Raw genomic sequence first — 15,551 nt, forward strand, 5'->3', positions numbered from 1 at the left:
TAAAATTTAATTAAAAATAATTAGGTGACATAAAGGGAGTCTTTTTAGACTATGGACCAAGATTGGCTAAAATGCTTTCCTTCACTGTTTATGTATTGTGAACAACCTGGAGGTTACCTAGATCACTGTCACGTACCCATTACAAACTCACACTGATTCAGAGTGGTATATTTAAAGAGCTGGATGTGGGTTGGCCACATGTTCACCATCTTGGACAAGGTGATTGATAATAACTTAGAACCAAAACTATTGGTAAATACGGGTCCCCAGTGATTTTAACTCATGCCTTTATCAAATAAAGAAAAATAATGGAAAACGGATTGAAGTGCAATTATGAGCATAATTGATTTCTGCCCCTCCTCTGCCTGGGTGCTCGTCAAACAGAATAACATATCTGAAGCACACTCTGCCTGGCCTGACCGGAACCTGCACTTCTGGGTTGATGTCACTTTACTTGGTTGGGAGTTTTCCCCAGTGCAGGTCTGGCCCCGAGCAGAGCCTAGCATTTGGAAGTGCAAGTGGAAAAACAACTGCTGCTGCAGGCCTCAGGGGGATGCAGCAGGCCTCAGGGGGATGTTGCAGGCCTCAGGGGGATGTTGCAGGCCTCAGGGGGATGTTGCAGGCCTCAGGGGGATGTTGCAGGCCTCAGGGGATGCAGCAGGCCTCAAGGGGATGCTGCAGGCCTCAGGGGGATGCTGCAGGCCTCAGGGGGATGCAGCAGGCCTCAGGGGATGCTGCAGGCCTCAGGGGATGCTGCAGGCCTCAGGGGGATGTTGCAGGCCTCAGGAGATGCTGCAGGCCTCAGGAGGATGCTGCAGGCCTCAGGAGGATGCTGCAGGCCTCAGGGGGATTCTGCAGTGGGAATGGCCACTGACTTGGGGATTCCAGTTGCTGTCCAAAAGCAGAAGCAAGAAGACCTCAAGCCTTGAAGTCCCAGTGCAAAGCCTGAAAAAAGGGCATTTTGTTTTTTTTTTAGGCCACCTATGTCCTTGTTGCCTCAAGATCTGAGAGAGGCTGGGCCGAAGGCATAATTCTCTGGGCACACTTCCTAATGGGTGCCTGCCTAGCAATGAGGCGGTAGGTGTTACTATGTTTTTCCAGTTCATTTGCTTAGCATTTCTGCACTTGCCCTTGCAGCTGGAAGAAGACCTCTATTCCCCCCTCAGGTTACGCAAAGGGGCAGAGTCAGGGTGTCACGGGTCTTCAAGCATCTCCCTCCACTTTGCATGGGTGTTGCCCAGGAGTAAGGCAGAGGAAAATTGCCCTTAATATTAAAAGGAGTGGTTGTTCATGTAACGCATTAAAGGCACAGACCTCTTCCTGTTGCAGTCACATTCCTCAGGCTTTTTTCTTTTTAGGTGGCCTCTCACTTCTCTCAGGTTCTTTATCTTGTCTTGAAGAGCTTCAATCTACAAGTGGGAGCCAAAAAAGCTTTTTCTCTTGTTTTTCAAAATCACTGAGATACCTTTATTCCATTAAATAATGTCGGAGTTACTTTCAGGTCGACACATGCCTACTGGCTGATTTTTCCAATGTCTGCAGGAGCAATGATATTTTAGCAATCCTGTGGCAGTTTTATGTTGATCAGGAGAACAGCCATGATAATTGTCTCTGGCTTTTGATTTTCTAACATGAATACTGGAATGATGCGAAATTAGAATTTTAGTCTGTTTGTCCCTCTACTCCAGCCAATAAATGAAGATTTTTCTTCTAAAAATGCCTTCCAAAAATATCTGGACCTCCATCTGTGCTCTGTCATACCAACCAAGAGGGCTGATTAAGCTCAATGTTACCAAAGTACAGGAAGCCCCAGCCTGTACTTTAGTGCTGAACTCAGGCAACGGTCTGTTCAATTTCTGCCCATGTAATTCGGTCATTTGATGACATTTCTCTAATCGGATATTTTCCCGTTAATTCTTGCCTTTACACTGGGAATGGGAGATTACTGTGGCCAGAGGTCTTTGGCTGGATTTTATACAGCCCGTCGCAGTGGGAAACATAGCGGCCAGGCCCGTTTAATTGTGGGAAAGGCCCTGCGTCAGTCTCCTGGCAGCGGCAAAACCTCCCCCGATGAAGTGGGAGGGCGGAAGGGGCTGATGCGGAATTCCTGGCCAGCAGCAGCCGGATGTCGATTAGGCTCATTAATGAGCCAATTGACACCTATTATCCCTGAGCCCACTGCAATTTAGTGGTGGCCCAGGGGTTAAATGGAGACCACACAGCTTTCCCAAAAGGCCCTTGGAAGACAGCCCAACAAATTCACTCTGTGCTTGATCAAGTGTAACTGGTATTGGGCATTGGGGAGGTTGGCTGCTGAGAGGCACCCCCTACCCTTGCCTCTGACCACCTCCCACCTCTCCTGTGACCCCCCACCACACAATCCACTTCCCGCCATCACCTTTGGCCCAGGATCCCATGTTGATCCTGGGCCTCTAGTAGGTGCTTTGCCACCAGCAGCCAGTGCTCCCACTGACGCTGGCAGCATGAGGACCTGCTGGCCTCCAATTTTCTGGCAGCTCTCGGAAGGCGGGACTTCTGCTGCCGGGGACCTCAATCACGGGGAAGGCCCGACAGTGACCACTTAAGCACCTGGAAGATATTTGATTCCGTTGGGCCTCCCCCAGGGAACTGATGGGGGTTCCCCACCGGTTCTAGGACTGAGGGGGTAGCGAGACCCCTGTCGGCCCGATGGAATCCCAGCCCCTGCCCGTCATTGGTAACATCAGTTGACTGCCAATTTGAAAATATCTAACCTCTTTGTCTATGTAACTCTTGTGGTCCTTCCATGCTCTCGCTGACTGATACAGTTCTTTCTCACAATGCACGGTGTCATTGGCAAGAATGAAGCACCTTCAGGAAAGAAAGAAATGAAGAGAATAAAACAGCACATCAATGATACGCAACAGAAAATTCTGTGGGTCAAACCAGAGGTTTTTTAAAATGCTGACAGATAAACAATCAGGGCATGTTATGAATACCTTCAAGGTACTGCTGCACTAGAAAGCGAGATCGCTAAGCCTATGGAACGTAATTGTTCAGTGAATAAGCCAGACTTACTTGTGTGTGACCTTGACTGAATCTAGGACCGACTCGTCAGCCTTACTGCTGTCCTCTGCAATCATTTCATTGTTCCCATCTCCCTCTTCAGCCGGGCTTTCCTCTTGGTAATAGCCCGTGCTAATATTTTTTGGCATCAGTGACTTGAGTTCTTTAATTTCCAGGTCAATGTCATAAATCTCACCCTCTAATTCGACTGAAATGGAGCGGATTGGTCGAGTGTGAATGAAACGAGGTTTAAATTCTGTTTGGAAGGGAAAGTACATTTTAATACAGGTGCCACTAATAACACAGACAACTGTGAGGACACAATGTTTTCACACTGCCTCACACTGGCATTGCTACCCTCAGTGAAGAAGGACTCTACATATCTGCTCAAATCGCTGTTCGGGGAGAAATTAGGACAGCAGAAACCAGGTGCAGAAAATACCAAAAGCAGTTATCATTCACAGAAACCTGCTGTTACCTGTTGGTTGGGAAAATCCAGGCAAACCACCATTCCTTAAAGTTTATCTTCCCCAGTTCTTTGCATCTCTTTCAGCCACTGACTGAAAGACAGCAGGATTGAGTGGGCTACAGACCTCGCCATAGAGATTGGTACCCATCAGTTGGCTCACATCACATTACTTTGTCTTGTCCAGTGATTGTGGTGGAGATAAACTGATAGCTGAGGCTGAATTCATATTCATGAACCTCTGCTGAGAGCCCAGTGTACTTTTGGAAGATGTATTGCATGGGACACCAGTCACTATTCAGTATACCTTGGGATTTACAGTGACTGTAGACTTAGTGATCAGCAACAGATGGACAGGGTACCACTGCCTGTAGAAAAGCAGTGAAAATAACATTTTATGCCTTTTTTCTGGCTAGATGAGTGTTTAATACATGGCATTGTGCTTAAAACTGCTTGTATATAAGAATTTTCCATTTCCATTCTTTCTCCAGCAATGAAATATCATAAGGAGGAATGTATCAGGATTTCTTGATTTTAATATGCCACATCAATGTTTTATTTAGCATTAGGCCTTACAGACCAGCAGCACCCTGGTTAGACCCACAATCCAGTCTGAGTTAGCTGATCTTAGTTGCATCTGTAGTAAGGGTGTTACAGTGGGTTTCTGCAGGGTTGGAAGAAGGATTGATTCAGCCATGTTTCCCAATCCTGACCATGAGCCAATGACTCTTGATGGAATGTGCACTTGTGGACAATCGGCTCAACTTTGATGCATTTCATGGTTGAACAGCCTGCACTAACCATCTAGGCTTATGCATGAATAATGAAGAGTGGGAATGCTAGAGCTTCAGTCACCATGAAAACTGCACTCAGCAAGATCCTTCAGAGGAGAAAGCAAGGAAGTTGGGAGTGAGGGAATCTCTCTTCATTGCTACTGTTTAAACTAATGCCAAAGTGGAAAAATAAAAAGCACAATTCCACTATCAGTGTTACAGTGAAACACTGGCATTAACATGTGATTTATTGTCCTCTCTTTGCCATGTGAACACTATGGTCTGGATTGGCAGCATGGCTGAGAGCCTCTGCATTGTGGCAAAAGTGGCAGAAGAGCCCAGAAATTGCATGTGTCGAGTCCACCTGCCCCCCCGCCCCACCCAAATGTGGCACTCTCCATTTTCAGGGGGGCAGGAATGGGGGGTGGTGCGTGTTTTGTGCACGTGTGGCTCAGGGAGGCAGCTGGCCACTTAAGGCACCAGCTGCCTCCACTCGAGTTGGATTTTGTAGCCCAGGAGTGTGAAACCCGACTAAGGAGACATTAGGTCAGGGGACTAAAGGGGGTACCGTACCTCTCCAAAGGGGTACACTGGCTATCCAAAGAAATACGCCAAGTTCAGACCTGCTCTTACCACTTACTCTGTACACTTCAGGTATCACACTTGTTATAAGGCTTTATGTAGTTTAAGGGATGCAAATGTAGTAAATGGGTTTTTATGAATGAGTGTTTTTTCAACGTAATGAAGTCTACAATAGACACTTAGAACTTTATTTTTTTTACAGCTTTATTTCATCTCATTTCTGCTTGGGGTCCAAGGTGTGTCCATGGTGGATACTGGATGAGTTGGCATGGTAGGTGTAAGGACAAAGGGTGGTGGGTGGGGAGCATGGGTTGGCAGGAGTTGGCATAATCTACAAGATGCACTGCAGCATCTAACCAAGGAACCTCAGGCAGCACCTTCCAAACCCGTGACCACTACCATCTAGACAGACAAGGGCAGCAGATAGATGGAAACACCACCACCTGGAAGTTCCCCTCCAAGTCACTCACCATCCTGACTTGGAAATATATCACTGTTCCTTCACTGTCATTGGGTCAAAATCCTGGAACTCCCTTCCAAACAGCACTGTGGGTGTACCTACATCACATGGACTGCAGCGATTCAAGAGGGCAGCTCACCACCACCTTTTCAAGGGCAATTAGGGTTGGCCAATAAATGCTGGATTAGCCAGTGATGCCCGCATCCCATAAATTAATTTAAAAAAGCAATTCTCTGGCTTTGGTTAGATAGATAAGGACGGAGCCACGAAGCAGTCCCACCCAGCTGAATGACAGTGGAGAGGCGTTGGAGGAGGATACAGTGGTCAACCATGTCAAAGGCTGCAGACAGACCAAGAAGGACAAGGGGGGAATGTTTACCTCTGTCACAGTCACATAGGGTGCCATTTGTGACCTTAATGAGAGCCGTTACAGTGCTGTGGCAGGGTGATTCATGGGATTTTAAAAACAAGTTCCAGGACAGTTGGGCACGGATTTGGGAGGCAGCAACATGTTCAAGGATTTTGGAAGGAAAGGGAGGTTGAGGGTGGGTTGATAATTTTCAAGGATGGTTGGATCAAGGGTTGGTTTTTTTGAGGAGAAGGGTGATGACTGTAGATTTAAAGGAGAGAGAACTGTTAACAGTATCAGCTAAAATGGGGATCAGGAAGGGATGATGAGTGGTCAACAGTTTAGTGGGAACAGGTTGGAGGGAGTAGGAGTTGGGTCTCATGGACCTAGTGAGCTGGGAGAGGAGAGGAATCTACAGAAAGTTGCAAATTCAGAGCTAGGGCGGGGAGGGGGAAATAAGAGGAGAGCTAGCAGGAGGGAGGGGTGCAGGAGAGGCAGCCGATCAGTTGGCCTCGATCTGAGTGACAAAGACATCCATGAATTCCTCGCAATTGTGAGATGAGAATGGGCTTGATGGGGAGAGCGGTTTCAGAGCGTGGTTTGCAACTGAGAAAAGGAAAGGTTATCTTTACATTCCAGGGTGATCCTGGTATAGTGAGCAGTTTCAGTGGATGAGAGCAGGACTCGGTAAGGCTTTATGTGACGCAGCAGGATCTGGCGGTAGTTAGCTAAACCAGTTGTCTGTCATATCTTTTCAAATCCACCTCCCTTGTACGTAAGGGAGGGGAGATGAGGGCCATACTGGGAGAGTGGCCAGGGTGAGAGAGGGTAATGGTTTTAATGGGGGTTAGGACATCAAAGGGGACATGAGGTTGAGCAAATCAGTAGCTGCAAAAATGTTGGTGAATGGAGATCCAAAGACTAGACAACTGAGATTTTGAAAATGCAGAATTAAGTGAATTGGGAGTTAGTTTTTTTGCAGGGATGGATACAGAAGGAGGTAGGGTTGGGATGTGGAAGGGGGATCAGAGATGGTCATATCTGTAATTGGTACGATGGATTAACAAGACCATGGGAGATGGAACGAAGAAAGGAGTGGCCGTGAGCACGAGTTGGGGAGTTTACATGGAGGGAGAAATTTAGGGTGGTTAAGAGGCAGTGAACTCAACAGGGAAGCAGCATGATGAGTAGGGATATAGGTTGAAATCACCAAGGATGAGAAGTCACTTGGTGCAGATGGTGAGGGAAGAAAGGAGTGAAAATATCTGTGAGAAAGTTTTTATCATATTGGCCCATTATGGTAGAGAACAATGATTTGAAAGAGGCGAGAGGGGTTGAACCAGGTGGGATGCTCAAAGGATGAGTAAATGCCACAGGACTAAGGGTCAAACTAAGGTGTGATCTGGTGATAAGAGCCACACCATCACTGCGACGGTTTTGGCAGGGCAAGAGGTTGGAGGTGGAGCCAAACAGGGAGACCTCATTAAGTGAAAAGGTATCATCACTCCTCAGCCAGGTTTCCATTAAGGATGCAATCGATGCAATCATCCACATTAAGCTCATGAATGGTGTTGTGATTGCTAGATGTTATAAGATGGTTATGTTTTAAACTGTCTCTTTTAATTCCAGGTAAAGTGGAGCTTGTGATCTCTTACTAGTTCTGCCCGATATGAAGCCAATGTGACCTTGTTGGCATTGGGTCTGGGGGCTCAGGACATGTCCTATTTAAACCCAACTGCCAGATTTAATACCTGCACACAAAGGCAAAAATAGCTGGCCTGGCTTTGTGCGGACTTACAGGTTCAGAGTTGCTGACTCACAAACCCTGGACACAGAGAGAGAGGAAGAGCAAGAGAGAAAGAGAGAGAGAGAGAGAGAGAGAGAGAAGGGTGACAAAATTAATGCCCTCCCCAAGGCAAGTTTGGTGGCGGGAGCTGATTCTTGTAAAGACTACTACTCTGCAAAGGTGGGGCATAATGTATAAAAGTGGTGTGGAGTTATCGGTCGTGTTAAGAAACTAATAAGGAATGCATGGTATACAGTTTAGTGTATTAGTTGCCGACTAAGTAATGTTTAGTCGATGTTGATTTTAGTTTGTTATGATAAAAGCCTTAAAAGCTTGAAATCTTGTCATGGGATTCCTTTAAGTAGGTCACTGGGAATTCAAATCTCTTTTTAAAAGCCACTGGCCTCTGAGAGGATGTTAACAATGGTGAGGGTCTTGTTTGCAAGTGAATGGGCATTCTAGAAAGAGATGCATAAAGGGGTGGTCAGAACTGATCTGCTGGCAGAGACCTCAGCAGGGGTGGGGGATGAGTTGAACAGGAAGACCTGGATTGTACCCTTGTAATGTTGTTTTTGAAATGGTTTGGAATGTGATTGAAGATATTTTATGAATAAAGTATATTTTTGCAAAAAAAAAAGGAAGAAGATTGGGCACACTGGACAGGAAGGTCGATGAAAGAGTAGGATGGGGCTTGTATTGAACCAGTGTTGAATGCCTTGTTGAACCTATCGGAGGGTGCGAGTAGACAAATGTAAGTTAGGAGAATCAGCAGAAGAGAGTCGTAGCATCAACAGATGAAAAGTAACATAAAAAAACAAGTATCAGAAAAGAACAATCAGGGAGTGAAAACAACAAAGTGAACTATCAACACTCACTAGTGCAAGCAGTAAGCCATAAATATTACAATCTTCATAAATATTAAAACCTGTTTTCACATGACCAAAACACGCATAAAGGAAAAGATAGGAAAAGCTATTAGGAAAAGCTATTGTCTATTCATTTGCTATTGTGTTACCATTTGCTTTCACAAGGAAATATACAAGAAATACAATTTCGAAACATAATATAGAATGAAAATACCGGGCAAAAAGTAGGATTATCGGTTTAAATCTGATAACAGTATGGTTAGTCTTCATCTCCTAGATTCTACTGTTATGTCTCATCCAATTCTCATTTAGCTCTTAAATCTAAATGGTACCAGTGACAGTTATGGCTGTAACCCACTAGATGGCACCAAAGGATCATTTCCAAACAGCTGCTCAATAGTTCATACAAGGTCGCAGGTTGTTCCATACTCACTGTGAGTCGTGTGGATCCTGAGAAACTGTCTCTGGTTCCTTCTCTCAGATGGACTCAGCCTATAGTTACTGTCTGAGCATTCACAATCCTTACTGTTGTAGGTCTGCGTACGTAGACTTCTACTTTTCTTGCTGCCAGTAGCTATTTTGGTTGTCCCTTTGCACTTGTGGAGTCGAAGCTTGCCTGCAGCATCTTCAACACACTGCCATTTCTGATAAAAGTCAGCAGGTTAAAAACCCATTTATCACACAAAATAATTAACATTAGTCCTCAAAGAATCAATCGAAAAATGCTTTACTCTTTATATGCATTTCTTTTTAATACTACCTGAGATATTAGAAAGAAAAAGCTTGCATTTATATATATAAAAACAAAAAACTACTGCGGATGCTGGAAATCCAAAACAAAATCAGAATTACCTGGAAAAACTCAGCAGGTCTGGCAGCATCGGCGGAGAAGAAAAGAGTTGACGTTTCGAGTCCTCGTGACCCTTCAGCAGAACAGACCTGCTGAGTTTTTCCAGGTAATTCTGTTTTTGTTCTGCATTTATATAGCCTCTTTCAGGATGTCACAAATTATTTTACAGCCATAAAGTACTTATGAAGTGTAGTTACTGTTGTAATGTAGGAATCTAGACTTGGAAATTACACTGTGAGATATTATTGCACAAAATGCTTATTAATTACAGTAAGTGGGTTAACACCACTAAATAACCAAGGAAGGAATTTCAGACAAAATGTTTGAACAAAACAGTATAATTTTGGGTCCCTGGTATTGACACTGAACAATCCATGGTTAAATAAGATGCATGTTTTGTAGCTCTGTTGGGACAGAATATGGTTGAAACCCCTATTTTGGAATACCATTCCACACAATCACATTGTGCACACATAAGGCCTGGATTTTGATAGGCGGCGGTGGCCCAGATGATAGGCCGGAAAGCCGGGGGGCAGCCTTGCCTCGCCTGTTGGGGGAAGCAGTGGCCTGATCTCAGGCCCAGTTTGCAACTATTGAGCTGCCTTTGCCTCCAAGAGCTGCCGACTAATGGACGCTACCCTCACAGCAAGGTAAGTTGGGCGGGGTGGGTGGGGGGGTGCGGGGGGAGTCGCTGGGTCCAGTCAGGCAGGCTCTGGTGAGGAGAGCAGGGGCCGTGGCTGGTCGGGGAGGGTGGATGTTGCCACAGGGGCAGCCATTGACTCAGTGGGTGCCCTCCTTGGCCACACAGTGCCCGTTTAGGAGAGGCCCCCTCCTGAACATGCAGGGAGGTGGCCAGGTTTTATCGTGTGGTGTCCTGAGGCGGCAGAGGGCCCAAACCCTGCCACTGGTAAAATTCAGCGGTGACAGGAAGAGGCGCTTAATTGGACACAAGTGGCACAACTGGCGTCTGGGTGGGAGAGCCATCCCCTACCTTCCCCGCCAGCGGCAGAATGCGATACTGGTAGGAAGGTGATGGCACTCCCCCCACTTGCGCTCCCTCACTGTTTTCTGCCCGCTTAGTCCTTTCCCACTCTTGCAGGCTCCATAAAATTCAACCTTTTGCACTCCGACTACTTCAACATTGCACATATCTGTCTATTAGAATCCAGCTAAGCCAACAGTGATGCTGAAAGCCATCTACTTCTAAGAGCCAATTGCAACACTTGACTGTATGGCTACAGTTCAGCAGTGACACAAAGCGTGTGTACTTTCTAGCCAAACCTGTGTGGAAAAATAAGGAGAAACCCAAGAGTGTGTCCATTCTTGATGTTGTCATCTATTTCAGCAAAATAACCGCATTTTAAAATTCAGAAAGTGTTACTTAATCATTTTAACAGCAACCTGTAGTCTGTTTCATTAGATACCACTACCTGTGCTTAATTCCAGTGACATCAGGCCATCATGTTTCATTCAAAAGACCTCGCATGGGGAGGGAATACAGAGCAGCCATGGAGTATCTATCGCAGGTTATTACAGTACAAATGATCCTCAAGTTAATTCTTGATAATCAATTCCATTATTTTACATGGAAGTGAAGTCAGATCGTTGGGTCATGTGTCTGTTCTATTGTTTATGAATTTGGGCATTGGGCAGAATTTTCCCCCCCGATATGGGGGAGAGAGCGGAGGCAGGCGAGTGTATAAATTCATGCCACCAGCCAGCATTACAGTTTGCTGGTACCATCCTGCCCCAAAAGCCATTTTTCTGGAGGCAGAATCAAATGCGAAAGGGCGACCCACCATTTGAAGTGGATTAAAGGCTAATGAAGGGCAATTAACAGAGAACGCCTGGATTATCTAATCGTCCTGCTTGTTGAACCCTTGTTGCATCAGGAGCAGGCCAGCTGCCTGGAGCAGCAGAGGGGGTTGGGGGACAGGCAGCCTGGCCATAGCTGCTGCCACAGGCCACCTCTGGAGGAGCAGCCCCCTCCAAAACCGTGGCCTGGCAGCTGCAGCCATTTTTTTATTTTCAATTTTTTAAAGTTGCTGACAGGGCGCCTCAAGACGGAGGTGCCTCCACTCTCTACCTGTAAGTGAAGGCTGCAGCTCCTTCTGAGCTGGTGACCCTCCTACTGGCCCTCTAGTATCGACATCCCATCCGTCATCCTTAATTAAACGTCAAGTGTGCCCTCTGGCCACTAACTGAGCAATTCAGGGAAAATAGCTGCTGGGTGACTGCTCCCAGCTCGGTGTAGAGTCACAACTCGGGTCTGGACTCAAAAGGCAAAATCCTGTCCATCATAGTCAGAGCAAAAAGACTTGCATTTATAAAGTATCTTTCACAATTTTAGGATGCTCAAAGCTGCTTTACAGCCAATGAAGTACTGCAGTGGCTGCTGTAATGTAGGACTGCCATCCCCCCAGTGTCCAGTGCTTCCCTCATAAAGAATGTTAAGACCTTGAATCTCCTCTATTTTTTCTTAACACTCTAGGATAATTACCCTCTACTGCAGGGCATTTATTGTTTTTCAGCCCTTTCAGCCTTTCTAGGACTTGCATTTCTCATATATCAAAGCCTGAGGCAACATATCATGTTGCCTAAGGTTTTTTTTTGCTTGAGGAAGGCATGTTGTTGGCTCAGTGGTTGTATTCTCAGGGTCAGGATCAGGGTTCAAGCCACACTCCAGCACTCAAATGTATAATCTTAGCTAGAGCTCCAGTGCAGTAACAGAGCAAATGTTTTAATAGAGGTGTTCTGCCTTTCAAATGAGATGCTAAACCAACCCAATAGGAAAAACAGTTCAAACTCGTACACTCATTTCCCAGTTTTCCATTTTAAGGTATACATGACCAGTTCGGACCAGTATTTTTATTTCCCAGTTTTTACTGTTTTTTTCATTCTGGGAAGGTGTTATCTACCATTTTCAGTTGGTTTAAAGATCTTAAGGCACCAATTGAAAAAGAACAGGTGAATTTTTCCAGTGTCCTGGCCAATATTTATCCTTCAAACAACAAAATAAAAATAGATTATCTGGCCATATATCTAATTACTGTTTGTGATCTGCCATGCATACATTAGATGCTTTACTTCCCTACATTTCAATAATGACTACGCTTCAACAGTATTTCATTGGTTGTGACGCACTTTGGGGAATTATGAGGTCATGAAAGGTGCTATATAAATACAGGTTTTTTTTCCTTCTTTCATGCTTGTTCTCTGTTTCCAGATGGTTAGCATTGCAGCTCTTCTCTGACTACCTTCTTACTATTGAAATACTGAAAGAAGTTAATGTTTTGCCTTTTTCAGCTATGTTTTGTCCTGGTATCTATTTGACCCTCAGGTTATACTATTAATGTGCTCATACATGTTCCTGTATTTATCTCACCAAACCCTCTCCCTGTAGAAACTGTAAACATAACTTTTATTCTTTATTTCACCTTTGATGTGTTTACTGATATATTGAGGTGTTTAGCCAAAGCTTGCTGATTGAAGTGGTGGACGTTTCCTAAATACTTAGTCTTAATCCTTTAGTGTGTTGTAATTCTTCTCGATTGAAGTATGATTGAACAACCTCCTCAGATCGATTTGCTTGAGTTGCTCCCTCATTTCTTTGAAGTTGGCCCTTTTAAATGTAAATAATTATCTCATCTTTGGAATTTCTGAATTGCAGATCATATTGAATTTAATCATTCTGTGGCTGATGACCCACTGTGGTGCCACAATGTCTAGTTTCTGTATGTTGTTTGGGTGATTTATGAATACTAAATAAAGGTGAAAGTTGCTTCTGTTATGCACTGGGTGAAGATGCATCATGCAGTACATTTACCAAATCTGATTCAGACTCACTGGGGAACATGACTTCATATCGTCCATCAATTTTGAGACAATTCTCATGGACGTAAACTTTAAGGCCTAATTTTTAATTCTCCGCTAATCTTTCCTCCAACTTTGAATACTTCTACTAGGTCCTTCCACGTTCCCTTTAGTGTCCAATGTACTGCTCAACCTCAGGATTGACAACTCCCAGAGCTATTATCCTACTGGCAAATCTGGTTATCCACGTTCATAAGGAATGACCAATTTTCACAATTTGGCTTAATTTTCCACACCATCAGCGTATCCTATCCACAGGATGCACTGCCACAGCTTCTTCAGCAGCGCCTCCTAAACCCATGGCCCCCAGTGCCTAGAAGGACAAAGGGCAGGTGATGCATGGAAAGACCATCACTGTCAAGTATCCGTCTAAGTCACACAACATCCTGACTTGAAAATATATTGCCATTTCTACAACATCACAGGGTAAAAATCCTGCAGCTCCCTACATGATGACATTGTGAGAGTACATTCACCACATGGACTGCAGAAGTTCAAAAAGACTCACCATCTCCATCTCAAAGGCAGCCAGGGATGTGTAATAAATGTTGGCATTGCTAATAATGGTAATACATGGGGAGCATTGGTATACTCAATTGAGAAACACTGCAAATCTTTGGAATAGGTGTTCCTTAGTGGTAGTCCTCTCATCTGAGTGATCAGGTTGTGGGAGCAGGCCCTACCCAAGGTCTTAGCTCTGTAATATAGATTGACACTAGCAGTACTGGCAGAGCGCTTCATTGTCAGAGGTGCTGTTTTTTGAATAAAATGTTTAACTGAGGCCCCATCTGCTTGTTTAAATGATCCTGTGGCATTGCTTCAAAGTAGGGCAGGAAAGCATTTTGGTTTCCTGGCCAATGCTTATTGTTAGCCAATAACACCAAAATTAGTTTGGCCAATCATTCATCTCATTTGCTGCAGTGGGAATCTTGCCGTGCGAACTAAAATAATTCATTGCCTACAAAGCTCTTTGGGCTGCCCTGAGGTTGCCATGAAATAGATTTGTTAAATAGGAGCACAGTGTTATTTAAAAACAACTTGTCTCTGTATGTTGAGTTCAAAGTGCTAGAGGACCTGTGGGCCTCAAACGGAACTGACGAGCAGCACAGGCTACAGAGTCTTTCCTCACTTAGCTATTATTTTCTGTTTAAAGTGCCCCTTCTCCAGTAGCTTTTCAGTGCTGAGGGAGGAGGAGGGGTGAGGCGGGGGGGAAGGGGTGGAAATATTCAGTGTTTGTCCACTGAATACCTGTAAGGGAAGCCAAGGAGCGGGTGTGGGGGTGGGGGTGATATGTTTAGCTTCCTCATGACTAATAATAATGAGTGGGAAATTATTCAAGATCTGTCACAGGAATTTATCTTTTAATTTGATATTTATAGGCCCCCATTTTTAAAGGCAACATATCAATGTGATGTTCAAAGCAGTGTCTAAAGAATCTGTGTGGTGGACTGATCAAATTTTAACCGCGGAGCAAGTGCATCTGAATGGACAATGAGAATGACTGGAGGAAACTGTAGAAATAGCAGCTGCACTGGATTTCCTTGACAGCAGAGCCTTGTGTTGTGTGCCACGCAACCATGGCGAGGAATTGTGTATTTAAGTATCATGTTCAGAGCCACTAATTTATTATTGTTTGTCTGCTACAATCCAAACTGCTCAGTGTGCAGTAAAGGAGTGTGGCAGCAGGGCTTTTCAGAGTAAATTGTAACTGAATTGGCTTGAAAACAGAAGCTTGTGAACAGATGTAACCTATTGTTACATGTGTCAAATAGTCTGTATTTTAGCTACTGTTTGTGCACCGTTATTCTCTGAAAGGTATGGTTTTAACAAAATCAGTTAATGTGCATAGTTTTCCATTTGACAATAAATTTTGCAAGACTTCACTCCTGGTACCTACTCTCGGTCGATGGGAAACAGGTCAGAAGATCAGCCGGGAGGATGGAGTGACTGATTGGAAGCACTCCTGATTTTCCTGTGATTAATTTTCATGGGCAGAAAATCAGTAATGCCACATGGTTTATTTTGAACATTTTAGAAGGCAAAATGATGTATTCTGGTTATCTAGAACAGATGGTTTTATTTAGGCTGTAGGTTGACTAGGGAAGATGAATTCCTGATGATTGTTGCCTTATCTTCGTTACTGATCTAAGGCTCTTGCTGGTAAGTCTTTTCCAATAGAGGATTGTATTTGTGATTCTATTTTCTCCCCTTTGAATATCTTGTTGGATAGTGCGAACAGACAGAACACTTCAGGGGCTCAATTGTAAATTGTGGTGACGACATCATAAATGTTAATCCTCTTGTGTGTGAATGCCATCACACATCAAGGACATGAAGCTCCTTGGCAGTCTGTGCTAACAGACAGCTGCTACAGGAAATTGTCTGAGAAAATGAGTCCACACAAAATATCAAGACAATATGGGGCTATTTCTGATGTTGCAATTAGACCGGCAAGCAGTGAGGGAGATTCAGCGAGTGACCTGACTCAGCTGGTGAGCTGC

At 44.6% G+C, this 15,551-nt stretch overlaps 1 protein-coding gene across 9 annotated transcripts in view; it reads right to left on the reverse strand.

Moving 5' to 3' along the window:
• sulf1 (sulfatase 1) overlaps positions 1–15,551 on the reverse strand; it is a 369,948-nt gene that overhangs the window by 40,130 nt on the left and 314,267 nt on the right. For all 9 annotated transcript variants that reach the window (XM_078540363.1, XM_078540362.1, XM_078540361.1 and 6 more), the window contains 4 exons: positions 8,761–8,971; positions 3,058–3,301; positions 2,754–2,850; positions 1,315–1,409 (listed from right to left, as the gene is read on the reverse strand). In XM_078540363.1, the coding sequence (XP_078396489.1) occupies positions 1,315–1,409; positions 2,754–2,850; positions 3,058–3,301; positions 8,761–8,971 (647 nt within the window). The remainder of the gene's footprint in view (positions 1–1,314; positions 1,410–2,753; positions 2,851–3,057; positions 3,302–8,760; positions 8,972–15,551) is intronic.

The sequence above is a fragment of the Cetorhinus maximus genome, chromosome 4, assembly GCF_964194155.1.
Source record: "Cetorhinus maximus chromosome 4, sCetMax3.hap1.1, whole genome shotgun sequence".
NCBI classification, from domain to species: Eukaryota; Metazoa; Chordata; class Chondrichthyes; order Lamniformes; family Cetorhinidae; genus Cetorhinus; species Cetorhinus maximus.